The following is a 27,067-nucleotide window of genomic DNA, read 5'->3' as shown; positions in this document are numbered from 1 at the left end:
TTTACTTTCTATTCATTTATTTTGGTTTTATTGAGCTCTGAAGAGCATGTTAACATGTCAGTGCTGACCACCCAGCATGACTGGAGGGTGGACAGATATCAGATTGAGCCATGTTAGAGTTCAGTGTGCATCAGGGCTTTGACTTTCTTCATGTTTTTGGCCACTGTTGGAAAAAGAGACAACAAATTAGAATAAATACCATACATATGTTTTCCTTGCTGACAAAAAAAACAACGATTGAATGGTTTGCCATGTAATTTGGTCATTGTTAATTAATGATTGTCATTAAAGCACCCTGCCTTCTGTTTCTATAACCAAAAAAAATGTCTGCAAATTGGACACAAGGATGCGTTGACAATTACACAATATTTCTAAAAAGCAGTAAGAGCACGGCAGCTGCAATCTCCCACCTCCTCAACTGCCCGCCTGCTGAAACCTAAAACCTGCAAAAGTCAAAAAAGTTTCTCATCTCTGTCAAAATATTTGAGCGAGGAAGATGAGACTTAAAAGCCATTAGGGGCTCAGTCTGTCTTCATGCTGCTGACAGGTGAGGTGCCCCCAACCTCCCCGCAACCCACCCACCAGCCCATTAGAGAGAGTAGACGGTCACTCACAGAATGCCATGTCGCCAGGCTCGTAGGTGTATTTGCGGTTGCTGTACTTTCCTACAATGTCTGTGCGCGCAGTCTTAGATGGATCTGCAGAAAGACATGTTGCACACATACACAGACAGCTGAGGATCAACATTATCTGATCGTAATGACTGTTTGGCTGATGTTACTATAAATGCTTGTGTTTCTCCAACAGTCATGAAAAGCAACTAGCAGTGGAAAAAATGACAAAGAGGGAGAGCAAGCAGTGAAGGTAAAAGAAAGTTGTGACGCGAAAGAAAGAAAGAGAAACAAACCGATGACAGGTGTCAGTTTCAGTGAGCAGCCATGTGGTGACATCTCAGCCAAATGAGCGGTTATTTGGGACTGAGTGGGAAAAAAACAGAATCTCTGGTCCAAGTTTCCCCAACACTTTCCACACTATTATTAATAATACATAACTAAAATAAAAAACAAGCCGTGACGCTGGGTTGAAAGGTCACGTTGAGTTGATTTTTTGATTCATAATTATGTATTTATGTTACAAAGACCATAGATATAAAACAACAAAGAAACTGTAATTCCACGATCATTTAAAAAAGCTTCTGGATGGCCTATAACTGTTAGAGTCTCATTAAAGCGATGCATTTCTCTGCTTCTAAACGAAGAACAAAAGTAAGTCTCTACACTGTATTGATCTGGAGTTATTCAATATTACATTATAACACATAGTTATAGTGTATCGTATACGACATGGCCGACTTTAGAGTGATATAGCTACCTGTCCCCTGCACAAATATCCTGAACTTTTGCACATCCCTCAAGATTTTTGCAGATCCTGCACTAATCCATACAGCCTCTTTTTTATTTGTTAAACAGTTATATGTACATATTTGTTTCTGTATTTATTGTTTGCTTATTTCATATCGATGTTTAATATGTTTTATGTATGCACCTAGCAATAAATCCTTTTCTAAATCTAATTCTGATACCAGTCAGCTTACTTTTTTGCCCAACACAGTGCATCCATTACAATTACAACACAACACAACAATTAACTACTGAGTCTGTTAGCCTGTATTCCTTTCCTCATCATCAGTGCCATGCAATATGTTATGCTTAAATCATTATTCTGCTAAAAATACAAAAAAATAAAAACTACTGTAAGATTTTGAGTGTCAAAATGATGCAAAAATCTGTCCTGAGTGTTTCAAGTGTCAAATGTATTCTTAGTTTGAGTTGTGTTGAGCTCATAAGATGGGAGAATGATGCCAGAGAGCTAAGAAAGAGAGAGGGTTGTATAAGTAAGTTTTGACCAAGCCTTTAACGAATCGCAAAGCACCATAGGGGAAATTCCATCCATCCATCCATCCATCCATCCATAGGGGAAATTAATGTTTTCAATTGACTGTCCTATTTGTATTTACCAACAAAGAGGATCCTGGGATAATAGTAGCCATCAGGGGCCATATTCTTGTCTGTAGTCTCTTCCTGTAAAAAACAATATAATATAAACAGCAAGTTAGTCAACTACTAGTAAAACAATTGTGTTTAGCAGATGGTTACTTCTAGATGCTATTCCTCTTTGCATATCATTTTAAATCTTTAATTGCCTGATATTGTTACAGTGTGCCTAAAATATTTGACTAATTTACATTGCAAATCAATTGACATAGTACTGAAAAATTGTGCATACAGACTGATAAAATGCTATGCTTGAACCGAAAGAAGGGACCAAAATACTGGTTGAGAAATCAATGTCGTCATATAACCTCTTATATATATTAGTTACAGCACTTACCAACAGGTTGAGCATGATGAAATCCTCTTTGGCCATTTTCTGGATGGACTTTGCAGCAACAAATGCCTTCTTCAGGGCTGTTAAAAATAATTCAGTTTAGCTTAGATTTGAGATTAAAATAACTGGCTTTTAAGGGACCATTACTTGCTATACTCCCAAGACATTAACCATTGAAATGCAACCCACCTACAGTATAAAGATTAAAAAAGGAACACATGTGCATGCATGATTAGTAAATGTGGTCATGTTCACTTAAAAGTGATAGTTCAGATTTTTTGAAGTGGGGTTGTATGAGGTACTTAGGGACTGACTCCATAGTCAGTGTATTAGCTACAGTAGACCATAGAAAAAAACTCTCCTGCCTGCTTCTCCAAACTGGGCGTGTGCCGATCACCATGTAACGTAGGTAATACACTGAACAAGTTCTGCAGGTGGGACCTGTAGAGTATCTATGTCCAGTTTAATGAACATGATTCTGATCTATTTTCACTCCCTGCTTGGCACGAATGCACCCCTTGTGTCCCCCATGAAACCAAGCCCAAGTGTGGGTTAGAAGAACAGCGCAGGATGTGCAAGCCTTTTACAATCAATATTTTTAATTTGTGATAACCCAGAGTGACTGCAGTACCTTCACTGTGCGGGCAGTCGACTTTATGATGGATGACCATCAGCGGCTTCTGACTGTGAGAGCAAAATAACAGAGAAACAACTCAACACATTCCTTAACACAATAAGCACAATGATGGGTGTGGAACTCAGTATTACACAACATAATCCCTGAGAAGTCACAGCCCCAATGCCAGATTTAAAAAGAATAGTAATGACAAATAAAATGTAATTTTATCTTTTTATTTTGCTATATGCCACTAGTAATAGATCAGATGTATTTCCAAACCTCAAGTCTCCTCATAATGCTGTGCTTTTCTATTCAAACTGTTGAAAAATAGCAAAGACTCTTCAAAGGTAGAAATCAATATTTTTAGGAGCTATAGGCGATAGTAATTCATATGCATGCCATGTGTACGGCCTATACCCTTAGGATGCAGATCAAGGAAAAAAAGCGCACACATTGCCATTTCGCATTTACATTCTGTTCTCACTGCCAAAACCCATATCCAAACAGATTCAACAAATATTCAAGGCTCTTATCAAGGTATAGAGTCTTACCTTTTCACCATCTGTGACAGGCCCTCTTCATAACTTTGGACCCAACTAATACTATTCCCCCATCCTGCAGGACAAAAAGCGCTGAAGTCAACAGCAACATATGTGGCACACTGCTTTATGGTTCCATTATACTGACTGAATCACTTCAATGACAAGCACAATTCAAATTCAGGACTTTATGTGTGTGTCTCACAGCTATACATTCAGTGAGTCAATGATTCCTAAAATGGAAACTACAGCTGTGAAGGCGTAAAAAAAAGACGATCACCCACCTCTTGAGAAGGACTGAGGCTGTGCTTTCCTTTTTTTCTCTTGTCCGGCACTGGCACAGATACCAAGGAACAAAGCAAACAAGACCCAGCGAAGCATCACTTCCTGTCCTTTGAGAGAACTGCAATGACAGTTGGCAATTAGATAAGATTTAAATTCAGATATGTTAATTTGAAAGGCAATTTTTGACCCACTGCAATCACAGTGTTTTCTAACCGCACACTACAGATATCTGCAGTTCATGTTTTCTTGGCAATACCAACTCACCAAACACGCTATGCTGGTTTTCAAACGGCTGCATGTACAGTAATAAAGAATTCCTGAACGTTGTCTTTGTATCCACCCAATTCCTAGCTCCAGCTGCTACCATGTTGTAATTATTCTATACATATTAATCAGGTTTTTGTAATGAAAATAAAAGAGCTAACTTTTTATTGCACTGTTGATATACTGACTGACTAACTGATTATTATTATGATTTGAACAAAACACATCACTCTACCATTGCTATAACTTAAAAAAAAAAACACATCTGTATCAAAAAGTAGGATGGAAACAACATTAATTTTTCACAGCATTTTCAGTAACACACTTTTTTTACTCTATTATGAAAACACAATTTTTATAGAAAAGGTCATTCATAATTCAAGTGTTTCTGTCCTCTAAAGTCGTATATAGTAGGCTAGTTGTCTTACCTTGACAGCATGAAGCAAAAGCATGTGCAGCCTACTACTTACCCTTCAATATCGGCTACCTTTTATACCTCTTTTGTCAGATGTTTTCTTTTAACTGAACTCACCAAACAGGTATATCATAAAGAAGACACATCACTCACTGAATCACACACATTGTTTGAATTGCTAGAACTGAGAGAGAGAGGAACAGACTGATTGATAACCGAGCTGTAACACAATAACGTTAACATTATAGGAATAGATAAGTTTTGGGTCATTGTTTTATTCAGGGGTCATTTCACAAACAGCACAATTTGTCTGTCTGTCTGTCTGTCTGTCTGTCTGTCTGTCTGTCTGTTTTCTGTCTGTTTGTCTGTTGTCTGTCTGTCTGTCTGTCTGCTGCCATGGATGTCTGTCTGTCTGTCTACTGCCATGGATGTATAATAAGAGACTACTGCAGCTTTCAGCCTTTGTTGCAGGTTGTTAGCTGTTGCTATGGACACAAGCAGCGCTTAGCAACCGTAACACTCAGCGCATGCGCAGTCGTAATTAATGATGCACTGTGGGATTGCAGAACATTGACATAGCAACCAGGCGACAGAGCCACCAGAGTTTTAACTGTCTTTTACTGTGTTTAAGCTTCTTAGCTTTACTTTCGACGGCTGCCATGAATGGGACAGTGGTAAAAAAGACCCAGGACACGCTGGGCAAAGTAATAAAGAAACCGCCTCTCACGGAGAAACTGCTAAGCAAGCCACCGTTTCGATACCTTCACGACATCTTCAGTGAGGTGAGACTGATATGCTAACGTTACGATAACGTTATCAAGCTGGCGGTTGTTTAACTAGCTAGCACCATGAGACACTTTTGCCCATATAGCTAGCTATATGAGAAGGCTGACGCCAGCAAGACCTATGTCATCAGTTAGTTAGCTAGCTAGCTGGCTAATATACCAACGTTAGCATGAACTATGCTAACCAAGTAAGTTAGCTAACATTAACTCCGCAGTAACGTTACTGCCCTCCGCAGCTTTTCTCGAGCCATCAATGTGTCTGCCGTTGTACGAATAAGGTTGGCAAAGTAGTGCTAAACCATCAAGGTAGACCTTCAACAAAAGAAAGAGTTGCTAACATTAACTAGCATTTCAATGTTATTGTTCGGGTGCCAATATTCTGCCAAGATTCTTTAACGTTACAATACTGGGTTAGCTAGCTAGACGTGTATACGGCGTTGTATAGCTAGTTGCTAGGCACGACCTGAGCGCACAGTGGGCAAACCAATTGTGTCCACTTTTAACTAGAGTTACATGATTGTGAGTATTAAGTTGGCTAAATGTGTTTGATTGTTCCGAGTCCGTCACGTTGAGATCACGGATGCTGAGCAGCTTATTGCAGCTGGGCTGTTTGATAATGCGGGTTACGTCGTACTATAATTAACTTAGCTAATCGCTGTGTAAATGTGAAACATTGTTACCGTTCTTGGTCTGTGTCTGCTAAGACATGAGGGACACATATGTGAGCAGGTTACATATATACTCAAAGCCTTTCTGGGTGATTTAAGGAAGGTCTGAGGTGGACTCCACAGTCAAATGTCTGATCCCTTGGCAGTTGGGTTCAGTTTAGCAAGCCACAGCAGCTGTTACTGTCAGGTCAGGTACAGACCTGGGTCAGCTTTTACTGTAGCTACCTACTAATATCAAGCATTTGTTTTCATCTACTTGGTGTACAAGAGGTGATATACCACTTAGGGCTTGGATGAGTTATATGGTGTGAAGAAAGTTGTTATTCACAGGTAGAGAATGTAAATAAAATATATGAAAAGTACATACCCTTAGTTGAAAATATCTGATACAGATTGTATAGTCATGTGGGCATTAGGATGCTTCAGACAAGTGGTTCCCTATGAAGGTTAAAACAAAAACTTGTGTTGCGATTTTATTTGATAATGCCAACACACCATGATCTGGTCATCTTTGGAAACTTTATATTGACCGCTTCTGTGTTTTACTGTGTTACACTGTCATTTAATTTATATCAGACTGAACTTGAAACAATGAACAATTTATCAACACAAACACTTGTCTGTAGTAGTAGTCTAGGTAGCATTAGAACAAGATCAAAAAAGATGTGGTACCAAAGTTAGAAGTGCTACATAAAATAACTTGGGGAAGTACTCAGAACAAAATCCAATCCGTATGATTAAACAGCTTTATCTCAGCTACATTTTCTTTCTTTTTCATTACTACCTTTATCCACACAATAGAATTCTTTGACATGAGGTGTCAAGCAAATCTGTTTCACTTTTCTAAACAAGTAGGATCTCATTCTCACTCTCTGCCTGTTGAGTTGTCTAATATTTCACCTTAGGTTCATGTATATTTGATAAAGGGAAGAGTGTCAGCATGTGTGACTCCTTTCCTCTGCTTAGCATTGTGTTGACTGCGGGCATCGACTATCAAACAACAGAATTTTCACCATTGATATTAAATCATATACTTTTGAACTGGAATACTAAGGCCAGAACATTATTTTCAAACATGTATGAATTAACTACATGTGGATAGGCTTTGTCTGTTGTCCCACACCTCCAATAATTCACCTGTACAATTACTGTACAATTACACCTGTACACAATTCACCTGTGTGTGTTATGCTTAAGTTTTAATTCATGTTTATCAAAAATGCATGTTAGCATGCATTAGAAAAGCAATAGTGCTACATACTGGAACATCTCATAAATATGTTTTAGAATTGAGGACTGCATGATGTGTGCATCAGCCACTTTATCTGCCAACTGAGTGTGAAACCTGTATTTCTCACAACTTTCAGATCATCAGGACCACTGGCTTTATGAAAGGCCTGTATGGAGAAAATGATATGAAGTCAGATAATGTTAAGGTAAGTTCACCACATGCTGTCCACCTCGTTAAACTTCTGTAACCTCTGCTCTCCTAAAAACTGATATCACTATTCTTTGGTTAATAATGTTCCCTTTATATTCATTTCACAGTGTTTTCCCTAGGTTTGTGGAAGACTTAGGTGCACTTATTTGGCAGGGGGTTTAGGGGTCCTCTCTAAAGAAAATATGTTTTTGATTTAAAAAAAAAAAAAAAAATACCACATCCTTTTGGACCATTATTACCATATCCATGTCTAAAAAGGCTAGATCACATAATACAAATTAACACTCAAAAAGCTTAAAGACAAAACTTGCTAAAGAAGTCTACTGGAGACCAACTACAATCATTACATGTGAGAAAAGTATTTTGGTTACATTTGTTCGGCTTAGGTGGTGCCCAAAACGGCTTGGGTGCTGCACCTAAGCCTTATAATGGTCGGGAAAACCCTGCATTTGTCTCTGTTAATTTGCTTGATTATAACGTAATATGTATTTATGTCCAAAGCAGCACCCTTATTTGTGTATAAGATTCAAGATTTGTGTTTGCCATTTGTGCATACACCAAACAGTCCAGGCACATAGGAATTTTTGTGCAGGCTCTTTGAGTCAAGTAAAAAGGGTCAAAAGAGTTTAGGGCAAAGAAAAGCACACCGACTAAAATAGAAAAATATTATACAAGTAAATACATTTAAATAAAATAAGACAAAAAAAACTTAGATACAAAAGTGTGCAAAAAATACAATAAATTATGAATACTGTAACTGGAGGCTACAACTATGGGGGATGTTGCATTTGTAACGAGCATAAATATTGCAAATATTGCACAGTAGTATTTCACAGTAGAGTAGTATAGGGCTGCACGATATGAGGAAAATATGCGATATGCGACAAGGTTGTTGAATATCGGGATAACGATATTTCTTGTGATAAATAAACAGCTATTACTACTAGTACTCAGTTCTGCATTTCTGCAGCTTTCAGTATGCTGCTAAAATACAACAAATAGCCTGTTGAATTTAAAACTAACGAAAGGAAATAATTAACATAACATTATTTTATTTAACAAATTAAACATTGAATTGAATATAAAAGGCTCCACTAAAAAAGAATGACAGTTTCTTTTTAAACTGTAATTTTCTACTGATATTTTCTTTCAACTAACACAAGAATCTCTGAGTGCCTATCGCGATATGTCGCAGCCTTTTGCGATGTGTAGGCTATATTGCGCCAGTTGATATTGCGATAACGATAAAAAAACGATATATTGTGCGGCCCTAGAGTAGTAGGAGGATTATTTAATCACAGTGAATTGTTCAGTGTTTTATTTTGTTTCTGCCATCAGTCTGACTGTGGCAGGGAAGATCACCTGTGTGTTACATGGGACAGTCTGGGGCGTCTGTGTGAAAGTAACTCTACACGCTGCCTGTGAGAGTATCTGGCAGGACATGACTAAGAGCGCCTGCCAAGGTGTCAGAACTCAAGTCTGCTGTTTGAGAGCTGACCCCAAATTAATAGTTGATAGAAAGATGCTACGCTTTGATAAATGTCACTGTTACGGAAACTGGATGTTTTACAACAGGCACGTGACTGTCATTAAATAATGTTAATTTGTGTTTTTTTTGCATTTAGAATTTAACATTGTTTCGTAATGTACTTCTTCGTCATAGACCTTTTCTAGAAGGTGCAACAAGGTTATTGACAAGTGTAGGTATTAAGCAGAGAGACAAACCACCCACAGACTTTTGCCCTTTTCTTCAGAACAACCAAAATGCTCGTGCCAGAGGATCTGAGGGGCCCTCTCTGTTCATACATAAAAAGTATTAAGACAAGTACATTGGTGAAAGACCATTTATTACTTTATGAACTAGTAACTGATTTTTATAATCAGTATGAAAACCAACAATCAATTGATGATACATGACTTGATTTGGATAGACCTGAGAGGAAAGCATGACTATTTTCATCTCAGGTCTAATCAGGATTCATTCGTACTTTAATCCCCCAATGTAGCACAAGTTGACTTTATTTTTCACAATTATTGTTTTTTCTGTCAGATTGTTTATAGATCTTGACATTTCCCACCTCACTTAAAAGCAGCTTTATTTTACGGAGAAAGAAAGAGACAGAAAAGAGATGGAGCGACTGTGCTTTGTGCTGGAGCTTGTTGCAGGAAACAATCAGTTGTTACAGACACTCCTGGGCAGTTCAGTGCCTGTGTTTTTTTTTTTTTTTTTTTACCCTCATAGTTTTTTAAAACTTTCTTTTGGCAGTACTAGGCAGTGAGGTTTATTAGTTAGTTATTTAGTGTACGGGACTCTCACACCACCTTAAAACAACTGACAAGTCTGATCGCTGGTTACATGATTGGCCATCGCAGGGTGATGTCGGAACTTTGTTTTCCCGCTCCCCCTGCGGCTCCCACAGGTGCAGCCTAAACACACTACCCCTATTCAAAATGAATGGGAAGACTTGCGTTTTTGCCCGACCACCTGACTGTATGTGAAAGCAGCTTTTTTGGTGCTGAACTCTGTAAGGATATGCACATCTCAAGGGTTCAATCATTCTAAAATGTGTTGGAAAAAAAACTCCCACTGGACCCTACCCTACACAAACACGTCTCTCTCTCCTGTGCACTCTCCTGTTCATCACAGCATCTGTTTTTCTTTCTAGGATAAAGACTCTAAAATAGCCTTCCTCCAGAAAGCGATAGATGTCGTGATGCTGGTGAGTGGCGAGCCCCTGGTGGCAAAGCCAGCACGCATTGTGGCTGGCCATGAGCCTGAGAAAACCAATGAGCTGTTGCAGGCCATGGCCAAGTGCTGCATCAATAAGGTCTGTGTTCTTGGGAGATTACACAACACACAACACACAACACACACACACACACACACACACACACACACACACACACACACACACACACACACACACACACACACACACACACACACTGAAAAGATGAATGAGAAATTGAAAACGCTCACTCTCCAATTCTCCAATGTTTCCAGTCTCCATTCTGGAAACACAATATAGTTGTGGCACTACATAAAAAGAACATTCACTTTGTGTTATTTTTCACATCAAAATATTATACTCTTGTGAAAACTGTCTAGCTACCTCTCAGGGAGAAATATTTTAATTGAACCCTGGAGATGGAGTGTAGTATAGTAACAGTATTTTGATTTCATGTCATGTAGAATGTATGTATTCTCAGATCGTATGCATCTTTTTTGCTGTCTCTGTTTTGAAGACATCTGGTTATAATAGCAAAAATACTTTTCTTCAGTATGAAATAAAATTAAAAGTAATGAAAATCTCATAAAGAAACGTGAGAATATCACCAATGTTCGTTTAGCCCTGTAATGTAATGGGTAAGTCAGTCAGACAAGGCAACTGGTCAAATATGTGCTACATGCTTCATGGTAAATCCAATAAAAAAATGCAACCCTCCTTGTTAAAAATTCAACGATCAATATTGCTCATTGATAATATTGCTCATTCTCCTTCACTTGATTTACAGATGTCCAGTGACGATGCAGTGAAGCGAGTGCTCGCAGGAGAAAAGGTGGACATAAAGACCAAAGCCAGCACCTCCAGGTCCCAGGACAAGGAAAATAGGGAGGGACGTGAACGTCATCTGGATAGAGAGGTGAGAGTCCTCAGCCCACTTCAATAATGGAATTACACACTGCTCAATCCTCCACTTAGGGTCCAAAATTAACTTTTTTGTCCACCAGCCAAATGACTAGTGAATGTTCAAATTTGACCTGCCACTCAATAGATAACCATTGATTTTTTTTTGGCCGGTGAGTGAAGCAAATCTGTCAGCCACTTGCATATTTTACCAGCATTTGGCTAGTAGATGGTGCCAAGAAGATTTTGGACACTGCACTTAGTGCGAAATGAACTGTCTGTGTTAGCATTTAGCCTTGTGGGCTGCAGGCTTGGTTTACAAAATTGATGATCAAATGACGAGTTTTCCAGTATATAGCCATGACTGGCATTAAACCCTCACCCTATGCGTTGGCATGAACTTTTCCAGGAGAAGAAAAAGATTACAGAGCGCAGCGGGAGCCGGGACCAGAAGGACCCAGACCAGACCAAAGAGCAGGAGAGCCGACGCAGAGATGGGGAGAAAGAGCACCAGCGTGACAGGGAGCGCTCTGACAAGCACCACCGCAGTGAACAGGACCACCACGCCAAAGACCGTGACAAAGACAAGAGCCGGGAGCGAGACAAGGATAAAGACAAAGGACGAGTCAAAGATAGGGACAAAGAGAAGGACAGAGAGAGGGACCAAGAAAGGGAAAAAGACAAAGAGAGAGACAAAGGCAGAGAAAAGACAAGAGATAGGGATTCTCGCAGAGACCGGGAAAGAGACAAGGAGAAACGAAGAGACAAAGAGCGGGAGAAAGAGAGAGAGCGACACAAAGAGGGCGAAGAGAGGAAGAAAAGTGGAGAGAGTGGCAATAGCAAGGTATGTGCCTTAACCACACTCACATCTTAAATGTTAGCAACAAATGGCATTATTTACATTCTGTGTGTATGTTGTTGCTTAGGCCAGAGTATCAGAGGAACCACAGCAAAAACCCAACCCTGAGCCGAGCAAAACAGCCAAACATGTGCCAGCAGTAAGTTCTATTTTTTGGCAGAAATTTGACTGTATGTCAAGTCAGCAAATTCAAGAAACATAGAGTTGGTGACTGATTTTACTTGTTAAATTAAACTTGATGTTGTTTGCACTTTGAAAAAAAAAAAAAAGAAGATATATATATCAAATGTATTTTCTATTTTTTTTAAATATTGTGCCTCTTATTCTTGCAAGGAACCAAACCCAGATGACGAGGTATTCAACCCTGCAGAAACAATCAGTAGAAAATTAGAACTTTACAGTAAATCGCATTTTAGTGTTAGATCAGGGGTCTTCAGCGTTTTTTTAAGCCAAGGACCCCTTAACTGGAATAGAGACGGAGCAGGGACCCCCTACTACATATATTGTATAAAATGTTGCATGTTAAACTGGGCCTACAATAACATGTAGCGCTGCCTAAAGCCTTTATATTAGGGCTGTCAATCGATTAAAATTTTTAATCTAATTAATTACATACTCTGTGATTAATTCATCAAAATTAATCGCATACATAATTAACGGTGCCTGAACCGATACTTTTCAAGAAAATAAAAAAAGAAAAGAGAAAAAAAGGTACTAAACAACAGTTTGTGACATTAAAGAACGGCTTGTTTATTGCTAAGGCCATATGGTCAAAATTAAATGATTTAATAATAATGTATAACAATAACAATAACTTATTTCACTAGTAAATTGCTGTTGAACTACAAAAACAACCACCAGATGGGAAAAGGACATTTACAATAACTTCAAATGCACCACAAAGCTGTAGTTTACCAGTTTCATTGAACGCACCGTCTGTGTTGTTTTTCCAACGGTAGCTACAGATTGTTACATACCGGTGTTGAATCCTCTACAGTAAAACACAGTCAAACTTTACACCGTTTAGCGTTAGCTGTCAGCATTTTAACCGTGTTTAATCCAGCTACTAGGTAGCGGTAGGCTAACGTTAGCTGCTGTCGAGTATAGTGTTACACTAGCGTCACATGCAGCGGTGTTTGTGTTGCCTGTATCGTCTTCAGAGCATCAGAGAGAAGTGCAGACATATCAGTGGCACCAGATTTCGGTAGCCAGGGTTGGCAGGAAGAAGATTTTTACAAGTAAATGTTCCAATTAATGATCCAGGCAGCACATTCTCGTCTTCCTCCTTCATTTTACAGTCCAATGGTGGCTAGAACGGCTCCGGGTCAAACATCTGCGTTATTTTTTTTAACGCGTTATTTTTTCTCAGATTAATTAATCGAAATGAACGCATTATTTTGACAGCCCTACTTTATATACATACCTTTTTTGCATAGGATACTAAGCTATTACTATAATATAATAGTTGTTGGAATGATTTTATAAATAGGCTAGTTTGCTAATAATATGTTGGATTAATTTTTTAGGACATTTCTAATTTTTGAAAAAAAACTTTAAAAAATGTAACCATAATTTGGAGGCCCCCCTGCATTGACTCTGTGGACTCCCTAGGGGTCATGGACCCCCTGTTGAAGATCCCTGTGTTAGAATATAGTGACTATTGCAACGGCCTTGGCGTGGCTGGCTACTTGGTTTAGCGCTAATTTCTGGGCTATAGTGTATAGCAGACATGTGAGGTCTTGTTTCCTGTGTATAATTGATAAATGGGACTGTTTAGTGCATGGTGTAATGCTGTGTTATTTGCCTGTGCAGCCTGCAGAAGCAGTTGAGAACCAGGTAAGAACTTAACTCTACGCTTCACACTTTTCTTCATTCATTTTCTTCTTGCACTTCTTCATTAAATTCCAATGTTTTTGTATTTGTAAAATGTTTGTATTTTGCATGGATAGGTCTGTCTGTATACATGGTTAAAAAGTTAATTTTCCATGTTTATTGCTGCTTAATGGCAATATACCATACCTCAATGTACCTCAAGCTTACCAAAGAAAATGATGGTTAGCACAATAGATAGAGGTACATGCCAGGGGTTCTTCAAATCATTCCAACAGGAAATAAGTAATATGTTGCTTTTTAGTGCTTATTGTCCTAAAGGTGTGTCTTTTTCCTGCTTGTCTTTGCTACTCTCACAGTCTGATAGTCCAGCTAGAATACCTCGGCCTTCATCTGCCAAAGGGCAGAGGCGGAGACCAAAAATTGGAGGTCAAGGTAACCCTCTCCCAACGCTTTCTCCCAATGAACACCAATGAGGCATATCTCACATAGTTAATACAGATGTCTAAAATAGCTGCACTTTAATCATTGACAGAAGGGCTCTGAAGTACATCTAAATTGATTTTACAGTTGACAGCTTTCTATTTGCACTCCACTTATCTTAAAAAAAAAAAAAATTCACAGAATAGTTTCCCTTAGTGGGAGGTAGGAGTGACTCTTCAGGATTCCTGTTGGCAGAAGCAATACAAGCTTCATTGAACTGACATTAAGGTTTTTCCAAAAATACATTTCCTAAAAATATTACAAAGATATTGGTTATCTGTTTTCCATACTCCATACTTGCATGTCACATGTCTGTATAATGATTTTCATAATTGTATTAGAAAGGAAACTAACGATATATGTTTCTGCTCTCCAACAGATGAGTCTGATAGCGAAGGAGGTGAGTGTGCAGTTGTATGCAAGAAAGTATGAAGGTTTTAACTTCGTATTTTCCATGTGGAAATGGTGTCAACTTGAGGGTTGGTGCACTTGATCTAAAATGCATTTCCAGGATTTTAGAAAAATAACCCATATTTGGTTATGCCATTTAACTTGGCGCTCTACTACCTCAGTACTGAAAGCACAAGGCGTGAGAATGATCTTCTCATCTGACTCAGAGACGGCAAAGTGTCTTTCTCAAAATGTCAGAGTGCTCCTTTGGGTTCAGGCTCCACATCAAGTCACAAAGTGAGTGCAATCCCTCACTGAGTGACACTCAGTGACTCAGTGATTTAGGGCAACGATATTCCTTGTTAAAAAATCTGAGCAAGTTGGACAAGTTTATTTGTAAAGCCCAATATCAGATATAATGTCTCAAAGGCTTTACAGACTTACAATGGCAACGGTTCCTGACCCAGCCTAAACCTATCAGAGGATAGGTGTGCAATTGTGTTGGAGCAGTAGGTGGGGAAAAAGGACATGGACAGGCAGAAATGAACAAAAAGTATAAAATTCCAGAAAAGTCCAGTCCAAAAGGATATCATTTATTTATTAAGTCTTCCGATCAATCCCAAATCTCCTGTCAGATTTAAAGTATGTGAAGGGATGTGTAGAGTTTTAGAAGAAACGCTAAAATCAGACTATCATGGGCTGGAAGTCAATGCAAGGAGGCTGGAGCTGAGTTTACATGGCTGAGTTTCCACTTGTGCCACAGTGTTTTGAACTAGCTGTAGCTTTGTCAGAGTGCTAGCATTAAAGCCAGAGTAAAGGACGTTGGTACGCACTTGTTATAAAGGTGTGTACTTAAGTGTCAATGTCCACCATGCTAAGGATAGGTCTAATCCTTGCTAAATAATACTGAGCTAACTAAAAATCATTGCCTTTCACAGACGGAGATGCTCTGTTAGCCCAGAGACCTGCCCCCCTGGAAAATGGAGACATTGCAGGCTCCTCAGTGCCATCCGACATGGCCTCCAGGTCTGTACAGTCAACACTGAACCTTCACTCAGTTTGCAAACACTTTGCTGAGGTACTGGACTCATCAAACTTTATTCTTCACTTACAAAAAAACACAGCTCCCATTAACTGTTCATCACATCAAAAAATATCTCCTTTTCCATTACTGGTACATATACCAGGATTGACACAATATGATCAAGCTGAGGGTGTAGTTCTAATGTTATTACATTGCACGGTATTGTATTGCGTTATTTTTTTCAGATTCAGGGTGGTTTTGTTTTTGAAACTTAGTTTTGTTCCTGGGCCTGATCCACGATCAGTTCCAGCAGATTACACAGTTGAATAATTGCCTTTAATTTTGATAATTATGAATGCTCTGTTCTTTAACTGACTAATCAGTGACATTTGATTGGCTGGACATCTGTGTTATAGCGGTGATACTGTTATTAATATAGTCACTGTTTATTGTTCCAAGCAACAATTATCATCCTGAAATCTGAATGAGTCAGTGTAGCTGTCACAAAGTAGACATTTTGGCATGTCACAGAGCTGTTAACAGAGCACTTGGCTTGTTAAAGGAGTCAAGTAAAAAATAAAAATCACTTGTAAAAATGCTAAAATATTCCGTTCCAAAAGGGTTAGTTTAACCGCTTTTTTTCAGTAATGTGTAAAATCCTTTCAATCTACAGCAACAGGAGAATACCACGGCCCAGCAGCGCTCGGCCAGCACCTCCCCGAGTCAAGAAACAGGAAAGTTACTCTGATGTGACCCCAGCTGAGAGGTGACTTCACCGCACATATTCACTCATGTCATAAGTCTAATTTATAGTCACAACAGAAAAATCCTTCTCTTCTTTGTAAATACATTCTTAGTGTGAACACAGGTCTCGTCCCTGCCAGAGGGAGAGTTGGCTCACTACTTACATTATTAAACAAAAAGCAGTAAACACACTGCATGAAGATGGGGTTTGTAACTGTGTAATAATTGAGCAAGGAGAGCTAGTCTAACCAGTCAACAGTTATTGGATAAAGGTGTCAACAAGATGAATAGAAGCAGGTGGCATCAGTCAGAAATGAGTCAAGCTCTTTGTCTTCCAGGCTGTCCAGTGCCAAGCCCTCAGCACCAGTCATCATGGATGGGAAGATGCTGTCTGAGGATGAGGAGGATGAAGATGAGCAATTTCTCGTGGAGGTGCCTCCACCTTCAGATTCTCCTGAGATGGATGTGGTAAGTGACTTGAACAACATGTTGTTCAAATACCATGGGAAACATTGGATAGTGATCTACTATTTCTTCTATTACAGGGGCTTGCACAAGAACTCGACAGTGAAGACAAACATGGTACACGGTCGTATTTGTTTTGTTTTTTTCTCTTTTTAGTTCCCCCTTATTTTTTTATTTTGGAAGGAGCAATAATGCCAGACTTTGAGGAAACAGACCTTTCACTATTCCTCTCATTGTTTCTCTCACTGTAGGTGGCCTTGTGAAAAAGATCCTTGAGACCAAGAAAGACTATGAATTGTCCCCATCCTCCCCCAAATCTAAAGAACAGGTATGTACAGTGATAGTAGTAGTTCTTTTGCTTCTCCTCTAGAGGGCAGTGTCAGCCTAGTTCACTTTAACTCATCCTTATCACTGACTCAGAGCTCCCTTTTTTTATATTGCCATTAGTTTTATCAGCCATTCTTCCTGGAAGGTTTGCTCTCCAGGGCCAAAGTTTTAACCGCAGTGAAAGGCCCAGTGCAATACTGGCTATTCTCAAAAGAAAGATATAAACAAATGGAGTAGAGAGGTGTAATTGCACCGCCTTGTAAACCACAAGAATGTTACCCTTCAGTGAGGCTGAAGGGCTAATAACCAGACAAGCAAGTATGGCCTCCAACAGACCACACACACAATTAGACACACATCAAGATGTCTGGAGCAAAATTGGCCTTTTTTTCTCGGGTTGCTCAATATCTTAGGTATGCTTAATTTGTTTTGATTTCAGATTTCTCTGTTCTATGTACAGTTCGAGTTTGGTATCTGTCATCTTGGCGACTAGCTTTTACAATCTTATTGTGACTGTTAACACTCCTTCCCCTTGTGTGGACTTAGGTCATTCCAGAAAAGAGACAATGCACAACCAGTTTGAGGTTTTCAGTCCTGCCGTATTTTGTCTCTAAATGTCCTCTATTAAGACTCCAATGCACAGTTGTCAGATTTTCTTCTAAAGTTCCTCCTTTCTTCTCATCTTGTCATTGATTTAGATTTTTTTTTCAAGGTGACACATTACTGGTGTTGCTCATCAATTCCCCTCGGTTTGCTTATTTGTCAGCCAGAGAGAGAGCGGCCTTTCATCATTATTTAGAGTGTGAATAGGTGTGAAGCTTACAGTTTGGTCTGTAGTCCATGGTGTGAGGTGGCGTACACTGTCTGCTTTGGGTGGTCCTCTTCACTGAAGCATACTCTCCCGGCATCCCTTCCTAGCTGACCACCCTGACTCTGATGGATGCACTGTTTTGGACTGTCACTCATGCAAAAAAGGCCCCTGATCCATCCCCTCCCAACTGCGGCCTCAGACATCATCCCTCATAACTCACACCTGAAGTCGTCTCAGCTTACCCACCAGTAAACTGAAATAGCTTGACAGGAATTTGTAGGCCCAGCATTTAACCAACTGTACATGTCTGTGTTAATTGTAGTTTTTGCACACCACTTAAAAAGAATTTATTTCACAAAAATGATGCAAACCCACAAAAATAGCAGAGCTCTTTGTGTAACATGAGCATAGGCTTGTGGAGTTTAAACTAATTTTCTTAATGGAGCCTCCTCAGTTTTCAGGGGTTCCAAACCTTAATTTCAGAATATCCTGTATGGTCTGCACAGGCATCTTATAACAGGTATGCCTGCACATAGGAACTGTTCAGTCCACCTCTCCATCATTATTGGCCTTGTCTCGTCAGCTGTATAAAGAACTATAATGACTTCCTTCCTGACATGAAAGGGTGGAGAGGTCAGCTTAATGGAGTCGTTTTTTTTTTTCTTGTAATCACGGTAAAACACGCAGGGTCAATAATGTAAATATTGAGCTTCCTCATTCTATGTGGTATGACGGGTTTGAAATTTCAGCTGCCGCTATTCATTTTCTTAAATGCCGATGTTTATCAAAACACTGTGTCTGGGTGAGTCACAAACCCCCTTGATTTAAGATCCGACATCATGTTCAGTACAAAAATGTTGCCCTTTGGACCATTTCGTATATTTTATAAAAATCCAGTCTAAATGTTATTATCCCCATTGTAATTTGTGTTCTTTGTCATTTCTGAATTCATTTAGCTATTGTTAATGCCAGTGCCTAGCTGCCCCATTGCTGTTCTGATGTAAATAAAGGGAAATCTTAAACAGTCAAATGGTTGTATTTTGCCATGTCCCACCACAGTGTGTGTGACTGAAGAATCTGCTGTATATTTATGGGGATGCCCTTCCTCATGACCCCTCGGCGGTATTGTATATTATTCCAAGATAGTTCTCCTTTTATTTAGACAGAATCTGCTCCTTGCAGCAGCTGCGTTTTCATAAGATTTTTTGTGTACTCTTTTCTTTACCCCCATCAAATTAGCCTTGATGAAGGTTTGTAATGTATAAATAAACCCTGTGGCATACAAATGGATGGCTGTTGAGTGAGAGTCACGGAGGAGAAGGGCCTGAATACTCTGCAGAATTGTCAAGAAAATAAATACTCCTTTCTGCAGACCTCTGTGTCTTTATAAACATCCAGCGTTTTTGTGTGTGGAAACATTAGGAAATGGCCTTGTGGCATTCCATTAGTCATATTACTTTTGTAGAGGTCATATTGACTTGTTAAAGGATTTTGGTAAGGTTTTTGAGGAGTACCTACCTGAAGCACCCACACTCTGTTACCAGACCAACCTTGACAACAGCAATGACCAGACTTCATATATTCAAAGCCTTCAAAGTGGCTTTTTCTCTCCATGAGAATGTTTGAATTTAGAGCCACCTTTTAAAAAAAAAAAAAAAAAAATACAGTTTCCATTTCAGTTACTGCAGTAAAGCCAGAGATCCCTTTGAAAGTTTCCTTTCAGTTCCCCCCCGTAGCCCAGGGTGGTGATCTCAGTTGTCTCCCCAAGGGACTACAGTGACCCTGCAACAACATCCTGTAACCTCAGTGGCTGTAAGCTTTTCTGCTCACCTCACTGACTCCAAGCTATTTTTATGATCCAGCTAGACTTTTGAATGGCCTTCTATGAAAAATGGCGAGGAAGACCATAAACATCGCATGGAGCCAATTCTCATTCTATGCTTTGCTCCCTGTCTCACATCTCAGATCTTCTACAGGAACACATTGTAAAAACCATTGGGATGCGCATCAGTGTCTTCAAATGGTCACCAGTAGCCAGTAGAATTGTTCGCAGAAGCTCTAAAGTTGTTACATGTGGTCTTCAATCATCTATACGTCCTTTGACAAATTTGTGTTTGTGATGATGAAAGAGCCGTTGACTTGAGTTCCTAAAGAGTTGCGTTTGAGCTTGCTGTGCCACAACCTACTGTTTACCACTATAACGTGAACTTAAATGGATTCAACTTGATTGTGGGCAAAGCAGCTCTAATGAGAGCTTTGTTCATTTGTCTCTCATCCTCCGGTTTTGACCAAAGTAAAGCTGATTAAAGTAATGACTGAATGAAGCTTCTCTCCTTATATGACGGAAGATAATCTCTCGCTGTCAACTAGCGTCAAAAGGATTGTTTTCCCAGCTAATGATACCCTAGAGGTTGCTCTGCCGCTGACAGCTTCCATGCATGCACGCCATTTTCTTGTCAAAGGAGACTGAAGAATGTCTTCCTCTTGACTCCGAAAATCCTCATAAGCAGTCCATAAAACACATATTTGCACGCATTACCTAATTAAGCTGATTAGGCATGTGATGCCTGGGTTAATTTCACATTGCAGTGTTTTTGCAATATGTCCACGCTAATTTCATTCTGTTGTACCTCCTGTGAAGGAGACCCAAGCAGAGTTAAAATAAAAGATTTCAGATTAGGAAGTATGTTGCCATCCAACAATATAAATGCTGATGAAAACAAGATTAAAGTATTTATTTATGTACTTTACAAAAAAGAGACCTCTCAATCTATAAGACGATACTGTATAAAACCTCCCCGTATTAGTCCAACTGCCCTTTCTAGCGCCAGCTAGAGGCTGTGTCTTCCCCATTGCCTGGGGCTTTCATCACTGTCTGAGATAATGGGAAAACCTGTCCCGTCTCCACCCCTTCCTCCTCTCTCACCTCCTACTCCTGCGGTCACCACGTCTAAATATTGTTCTATGATCTGGGTGAGAAAAAGGAAAACTAGGAGCACACAGGTCTCGTAGACCTGTGTCAGAGACCTCCATAAAGCTGTGATTTATATCCACCTGGACAGAGTGCACACGAACCAGGGGTCATGTTTTCACGGCAAGTTTTTTTTAAATTTTCCAACAGAGAAGGAGAGGGGGAGGTAGCAAGGGGACGGCAAGTAGAATGAAGCCATGGGTCCTGTCTGGGCCGTGCAGACCAAACCGCAGCGAGGCAGGCCGAATGAGCCGTAGAGTGTTTGTCTAGCTGCAGGGTTCAGAGCGCCCAGTGGAAAGCCACCCACCATGTCAGGGGACCGCTGGGCCAAGGCGTTTCAACCCTCACACTCTTGAACAAACCACAGATAGGTAACAAAGAGTGAGGTTGTCAGAAATGTGTACTTGCTTCCTGTAAAGACACGATGGCAAACCGTGATGTTTGATGTCATTTCTGCAGTGTGGTCTTGTCTAGTCAAGCTGCCATTTTGAATTGTAATTACTGAGCCATTTGGTTTGTTTTAGGAGATGGCTTGATAAGGCGAATGCTAAATGTGCCAGCTGTCGCAAGCATATGTGACAGATTGTGTGTTTTGAAGAGGAAGCTGTCATTTAGTTTCCACGCTGTCGCAAATATGATTCCTGCTGCCTCGTGAAGGCAGGTGCTCCCATCTGTGGAGCCAAATAGAATAAATTGGGCCAAGAGTTGAACTTGAAAGGAGGCATAAGTGTAGTAGTTGTTACTCAATACTGTAGTAAAATAACCCCACTGCCACAGCCTGTTACTAAAATAAACAAGACTTAAAGACCACAGAGTGTGGAGGGGCTCTGTGTGTCCACTGTATGCTGAAACCCTGCTTGGTGTATGTGTGTGTGAGCGTGTGTGTGTATGTGTGTGGCTTTAGGGTTGCAATACTGAGTGCTTTAGCATTACACACACACACACACACACACACACACACACACACACACACACACACACACACACACACTCTCCGAGGCCTTGCGAAGCCCAGCTGAGCAAACATCCTTGGATTTTATCCCTGCCAAGGGAGGTCCTTCCCTGATACCTTTTCGCCATCGAGGGACTGAGTGTAATTTGGATATGGTGACCCCCCCCCCCCCCCAACCACACACCATACACTGGAGGCCCTCATCAACCAGTCCCCTAACTTTGGCCAGCACAATTCAGCCGCACGTTTGATCTTTATATATACAGCTAGGTTGGTAGAATTCCTGCCTAACATTTTTAGCCTTGAAATCTTAAACCACTAAATGCAGCCTTGCTCTGGTTGTGGGCATGTGAGACTTTGCTGGCAAAGGTAGAATTCCTAAAGAGGGTTTATTATGTTTTGGTCTAGGGACACACAAGTGATTTTTGTGGGATTTTTGTGTATGTTCATACAGCTGTTTGATACAGCGTTTAGTTTAAATCATGCAGATGAAATGCAAACATCTTAGTTTTCTTTCTGCACCGGTTAAGACTTTGATCTAGAAAAACCTGCTTATGCAATTTAATTAATCATTCCTCAAATACCAACATGCACACTCCTCAAACTTTATTTAATGTTCATTATCTTTGCAAGTTGACAGCACCAAAGATTTCATCCCCAAAACCTAACCCATTTGTATTCTACACTTCCACTTCCAGAGCGTGGTGTCTGAAGCAGCACGCAAGAAAGAGCGGGACATGGTGACCCGGGAGATTGACCGGCTTCGCTCATCCATCCAGACGGTGTGCCGCAGCACCCTGCCTTTGGGTAAGATCATGGACTACATACAGGAGGACATGGACGCCATGCAGGCTGAACTGCGCACCTGGCGGCGGGAGAACAAAGAGCACGCGCAGGCCTTGCTGCAGGAGCAGAGGTGGGGTTGGCGCATAAACAACACAATTGAAATGTTATTTCCAGCACAGCTTTACAGGCTATCTCATGAAAAATGCTAACTTTCTATTTAATTTACTGATTCCAGTATATCATATTCAGTGCTGCTTCCAAAATAAGGCTACTTTTGTTTGTCTTGCTATGATGAAAGAAAGGAATATTAATATACAATAATATTCCTAACCGTTTCTGTTAAACTCATTTTTCTCTTTTAAAACACAGGTCATACAGTGTATGCGGCTATAATTACAAATTGGGTGACGTGTGTGTGAAGTGATACGATTTTTTTAACAGCTCAGTGTTGCGTTACTGTATTGCTGATTACTGTGGAGTATTTCTCAACCTGTTTTTATATTATGTATAATGTAATCAAATAGTGTGTGTGTGTGTGTGTGTGTGTGTGTGTGTGTGTGTGTGTGTGTGTGTGTGTGCGCGCTACAGAGCGACAGACAGGGCAGTGGAACCTCTTAAGTTAGAACTAGCTGAGCTGGAGCAGCTGATCAAGGACCAGCAGGACAAGATTTGCGCTGTAAGGTCCAACATACTGAAGAATGAAGAGAAGATCCAGAAGATGGTGACTGGAATCAACTTCTCCGCCAGAACTTGAAGTGAGAAACGAGGTCGACGAAATAAAACTTTCCTAAAAATGCACTGAAGATTTAGGGATGAACAGTGTCTCGTTCAGAATAATGGTAAGACCATTTTTTTTTTGGAGATTATGTGGGGTAGGACCAAACACTGCACCTTTAGGGTTTTTTGTCAGAAAAGGAGATGGACCCAAACATATCAGTGGGATATTGGTAAATAAAAGCTCTATATGATGGCTTGAAGGTCTGACTTTAATCTAGCATCTGCTGTGACTGACAGATAAATAAATACAAAGCATCCTGCTCTGCACACTAACTTTACCCCTTATCTGTAATGGTGCCTTTGTGGAATGAGCCAGTGCACAGTTAATGACTTGCAAGTTAGACTAAATAGTTATATTTAATGCTGGGTGAATTCATCAAACGCCTATTTTAAAATGACCAATAATTAACATGAACGTTTGATTTGCTGTACACCCAGCAATCCCTGGTCCAAATTTTAAAACCTGTATTTTTTTTTTTTTAATTAAGCTAGCAACCTGGAGCGTGGCACATTTTGTTTAGTTTAGTTTCATTGCCTCAGTTCTTGTTTTTCCTGGCTCTGAGGACTTGGGACTTAGCCACTGCTGTCCACAGGGCTTGCAATTTGATTGGAGTAATAAGCAGGCTTGTAATCTGATTCATTTGCTGTTTTCAACTATGATTATTACATCTACTATAGTGCTATTGGACTAGCTATACAACAATGAATACATATTCTTCACATTCAACGTGAAAGTTTCTTGAGTTTGCATGGAGATATCTAGGACTTATGTGGGGAGTCCTGATGGTCTAATCGATTGTAATACATGTTACATGATTGTGGTGCCCTGATTTGAATTTGCCCTGGGACCTGTAACATGTCGTACTGATCTTTTCTTTTTCTTCTAAACCTTTTTCTTCAAGCTTCCTCCTTCAAGCTACCTTTCATACAAACAAAAACCTTTTCCCGTGCTTACAACAACCTTATACCATCTTGTAAAAACCAAAACTCACAGTTTATCTGTATGTTATTTCACTGTTCCACTTTTGAAGCACTGCTGCACTTTGATAAGAGTGATTAGTGGAGGCGTACCTTCAGTGGCAGTGTTGCAATTCTTTCTTCTATCTCGCATACCCATCTTATAAAGCATATGCACACTCATGTAATTTACTTTCAGGGAAACGTAAGCGTTTATCCTTTCTCCCTGCAGTCAGTGAGCAAACAGGACAGCTGCCGTCAGGAAGGTCCCTCTACTCTATTTATACTGTAGGATTTGCCAAACTGTTTCTTTTTTGGAATGGAGACAATGTTTGGTCAGATGGCAGCTTTTTGTGAGAACCTTCCATTCTTTATACATAAAAAAAAATAATACAAAACTATTTTACTAGCTCCTTTTGTGACTTTAAAAAATGTGCTTTACATATGTAGCTAATAAGAAAATATGAAGCAATACTAGGCTGAGATTGGATAGAGATGTGAGACTGAAAGAAACCACTGTCCCAGTTTCCCCAAAATTCCAATAATGCCATCTCACTGAAGTCCATGTGTGTGTGAAATACACACATACAATGCAGTTACCATATTTAAGTAATAGTACAAAAGTTAATTTTAACTTGTACAAGTGCAGTTGCTACCTCTGGTTAGTTCTACTGCAGACATACATGTAGACTGCCAGCATTTACACAGCACTGTAAAAAAAACAAAAAACACACACACTTGGTTGGATTGATGAATGTAATCCATTCTTTAAATGCTTTTTTATAATGTCCAGTTGTATCTAAACTAGTTTTTCCAGATGTGAATGTGATGAGCGTACATACTGTAGCTAGACTTTATCTTCTCTGCACAGACCTCCAAAAAATCTGCCCAAAAATGGGTTTCAACTTTGACTGCCTCGTCAGACCGGACCAGACAACATCTCAATACAGCTAGTAGTTGCCAGTGGGAAGAAATGTATAGCTTCTGACTGGCCAATTGTGTTTGTTTAGACTGATCATTGGCATCACCAGCTACGGAAAGAGCAAAATTACACTGATATATCTTTTAAAAACGACATTGCTTCAGTGGGAAATATCTATATTAATGCTATTCATTTATCTGATCTTTATGAGAGGTATTCACTATGAAGATTCAACAGTTACAATGTACTCTCATTTAGTCTGATTAGCTCCATTTTCATATCAGTATTATATTTAGTCCATCAAATATACTGTAACCTATTGAAAAGTCAAATTTAAAAAAAATCTTAAAACAAAACTTGTGGAAAAAAGTGAGAACCTGTGTCTTCATATGTCTTATATAAAAGGACAATGTAAACTACTTGTATAATATCCTTTGTTTCTCTTTAAACTGTACATTATGTATATGTGGAGATTGTATCATAGTTCAAATGAGTATATAATTTTGTAGTGGAGTGAAATAAATGGTTACATTGCAATAGATATTTGTGTATTCCTGTTTTCAAGAGTCAATGGAGAGTAGTGACTGTTGCTGAGAGAAAGCTACAGACTCAAAGTCAAGTTGTCCTCATAATGGAAAATTAATGAGAGGTCTGGACTGCTTGAGTTTCATTATGAGCGAAATGATAAATGACCCTGGTTTGGGATTTTGACGAGTTTATGTGAAGCCCTTGGCGTCTGGCACGGCCAAGTCACACTCGACGAGACTCGTATCTTTTGAAGCCCAGTCTGACATGACAGAAGTAAGACATTTAACTTTCTTTTCAAGACCCTCAAGTAACATTAGCAGCAGCTTTTCTCTGGCAAGCCAAGAAACAGCTGCAACACACACAAAGCATATTAGGAAGCCCATTTAGCAACTATTAAGCAAGATTTGGATTGAAGATGGAGCATTATTATGCAAGTCAGAGATTTATCCGAAGGCCCCTAGCAGAAGGCATGGACAAAAGACGCTGGCCCCAGTCTCAACAGGTGGATTAAGATAAGACTACAGCACAATCCAAAGAAGGCTCCATTGTCCATCTGCGTTTCCCTTTTAAATGTAGGGCTCCACAAAGAAGAAGTGACTTAAAACACGACTGCCTCTCCACTGTTTCAAAAAATAACTCAGTTGATTTTTTTTTCCCTTTGAATTTCACAGTGGATCATGCTGCTAATGAGTGACCACATGTTTCACTGTTGTTGTCTACAGTTACCCACTTATTATTCTAGTCCCAGTCACTTTTCTAACTTTAACTCTGAAGATGAACTACACATAAAATACATGGCCAGGGTTTGGAGTGGTGAAATATCCTCTCCAATCTGGCATTGTTTATATTCTACGTTAATGAAAGTACTATTACATGCTTATTGTTCTGAGTGTTGCAATCAGTGGGATGAGCTGTGTACTATGTTCCCAAGTCTTGTGATAGTATGGGTTTGAACCTGGTTGCATACTTTCAATAAGTAAGGCTGTGTGTCTCAAAATTATAATTGCAAATCAATGCTCGCTAAAATGAAATCTGTTTATCCACAATTGAATTTCAGAATTGCCTTTAATATTCCTCCATGAAATAAACCTGTCTTTACAAAGCTGGAAGTCTGTACGCGACCTGTCCAGTTATGGGCACACGTGGCACAGTTGAGCTGTCCATGAATTTAGAGCACCACCAGGGCCTCAGTGTCAAAGGTTCATCTG

At 39.7% G+C, this 27,067-nt stretch overlaps 2 protein-coding genes across 5 annotated transcripts; one reads left to right on the top strand and one right to left on the bottom strand.

Moving 5' to 3' along the window:
• On the bottom strand, positions 1-4,660 carry agr1 (anterior gradient 1). 2 transcript variants are annotated; one of them, XM_031291560.2, is made up of 8 exons: positions 4,524-4,660; positions 3,831-3,949; positions 3,559-3,622; positions 3,020-3,072; positions 2,392-2,468; positions 2,018-2,081; positions 615-698; positions 1-163 (listed from the first exon to the last, which is right to left on the bottom strand). In XM_031291560.2, the coding sequence occupies exons 1-8, from the start codon at positions 4,532-4,534 to the stop codon at positions 114-116; spliced, it is 522 nt and encodes a 173-aa protein (XP_031147420.1). In that variant the 5' UTR covers positions 4,535-4,660; the 3' UTR covers positions 1-113. The 2 variants fall into 2 exon arrangements, with proteins under 2 accessions (XP_031147420.1, XP_031147426.1); XM_031291566.1 differs by lacking the exon at positions 4,524-4,660 and adding an exon at positions 4,096-4,114.
• On the top strand, positions 1,277-25,870 carry traf3ip1 (TNF receptor-associated factor 3 interacting protein 1). Of its 3 annotated transcripts, XM_031291518.2 has the most exons (18): positions 1,277-1,280; positions 5,113-5,292; positions 7,331-7,399; positions 10,071-10,232; positions 10,921-11,049; positions 11,443-11,877; positions 11,960-12,031; positions 12,226-12,246; positions 13,705-13,728; positions 14,082-14,157; positions 14,585-14,605; positions 15,534-15,621; positions 16,293-16,385; positions 16,702-16,831; positions 16,909-16,945; positions 17,080-17,156; positions 22,588-22,805; positions 23,264-25,870. In XM_031291518.2, exons 2-18 carry the CDS (start codon positions 5,170-5,172, stop codon positions 23,427-23,429), a joined length of 1,941 nt encoding a protein of 646 aa, XP_031147378.1. In that variant the 5' UTR covers positions 1,277-1,280; positions 5,113-5,169; the 3' UTR covers positions 23,430-25,870. The 3 variants fall into 3 exon arrangements, with proteins under 3 accessions (XP_031147378.1, XP_031147397.1, XP_031147389.1); XM_031291529.2 differs by lacking the exons at positions 1,277-1,280; positions 12,226-12,246 and having other exon boundaries at positions 5,054-5,292; XM_031291537.2 differs by lacking the exons at positions 1,277-1,280; positions 12,226-12,246; positions 13,705-13,728 and having other exon boundaries at positions 5,053-5,292.
• Positions 25,871-27,067: the final 1,197 nt, after the last annotated feature.

Source organism: Sander lucioperca, chromosome 8 (assembly GCF_008315115.2).
Source record: "Sander lucioperca isolate FBNREF2018 chromosome 8, SLUC_FBN_1.2, whole genome shotgun sequence".
Lineage (NCBI taxonomy): Eukaryota > Metazoa > Chordata > Actinopteri > Perciformes > Percidae > Sander > Sander lucioperca.
This window is presented reverse-complemented; position numbering and strand designations above follow the sequence as displayed.

What these genes read in the sequence shown, in the direction of transcription:
- agr1 (XM_031291560.2), bottom strand. An exon ending in GCCTCAGTCCTTCTCAAGAG is followed by an intron (nt 3,623 to 3,830) that starts GTGGGTGATCGT and finishes TTTGTCCTGCAG; the next exon opens with GATGGGGGAATAGTATTAGT. An exon ending in GCCTGGCGACATGGCATTCT is followed by an intron (nt 164 to 614) that starts GTGAGTGACCGT and finishes TTTTTCCAACAG; the next exon opens with TGGCCAAAAACATGAAGAAA.
- traf3ip1 (XM_031291518.2), top strand. Translation starts at nt 5,170, where the DNA reads ATGAATGGGACAGTGGTAAAAAAGACCCAGGACACGCTGGGCAAAGTA. An exon ending in TGAAGTCAGATAATGTTAAG is followed by an intron (nt 7,400 to 10,070) that starts GTAAGTTCACCA and finishes TTTTCTTTCTAG; the next exon opens with GATAAAGACTCTAAAATAGC. An exon ending in CCATCCGACATGGCCTCCAG is followed by an intron (nt 15,622 to 16,292) that starts GTCTGTACAGTC and finishes TTCAATCTACAG; the next exon opens with CAACAGGAGAATACCACGGC.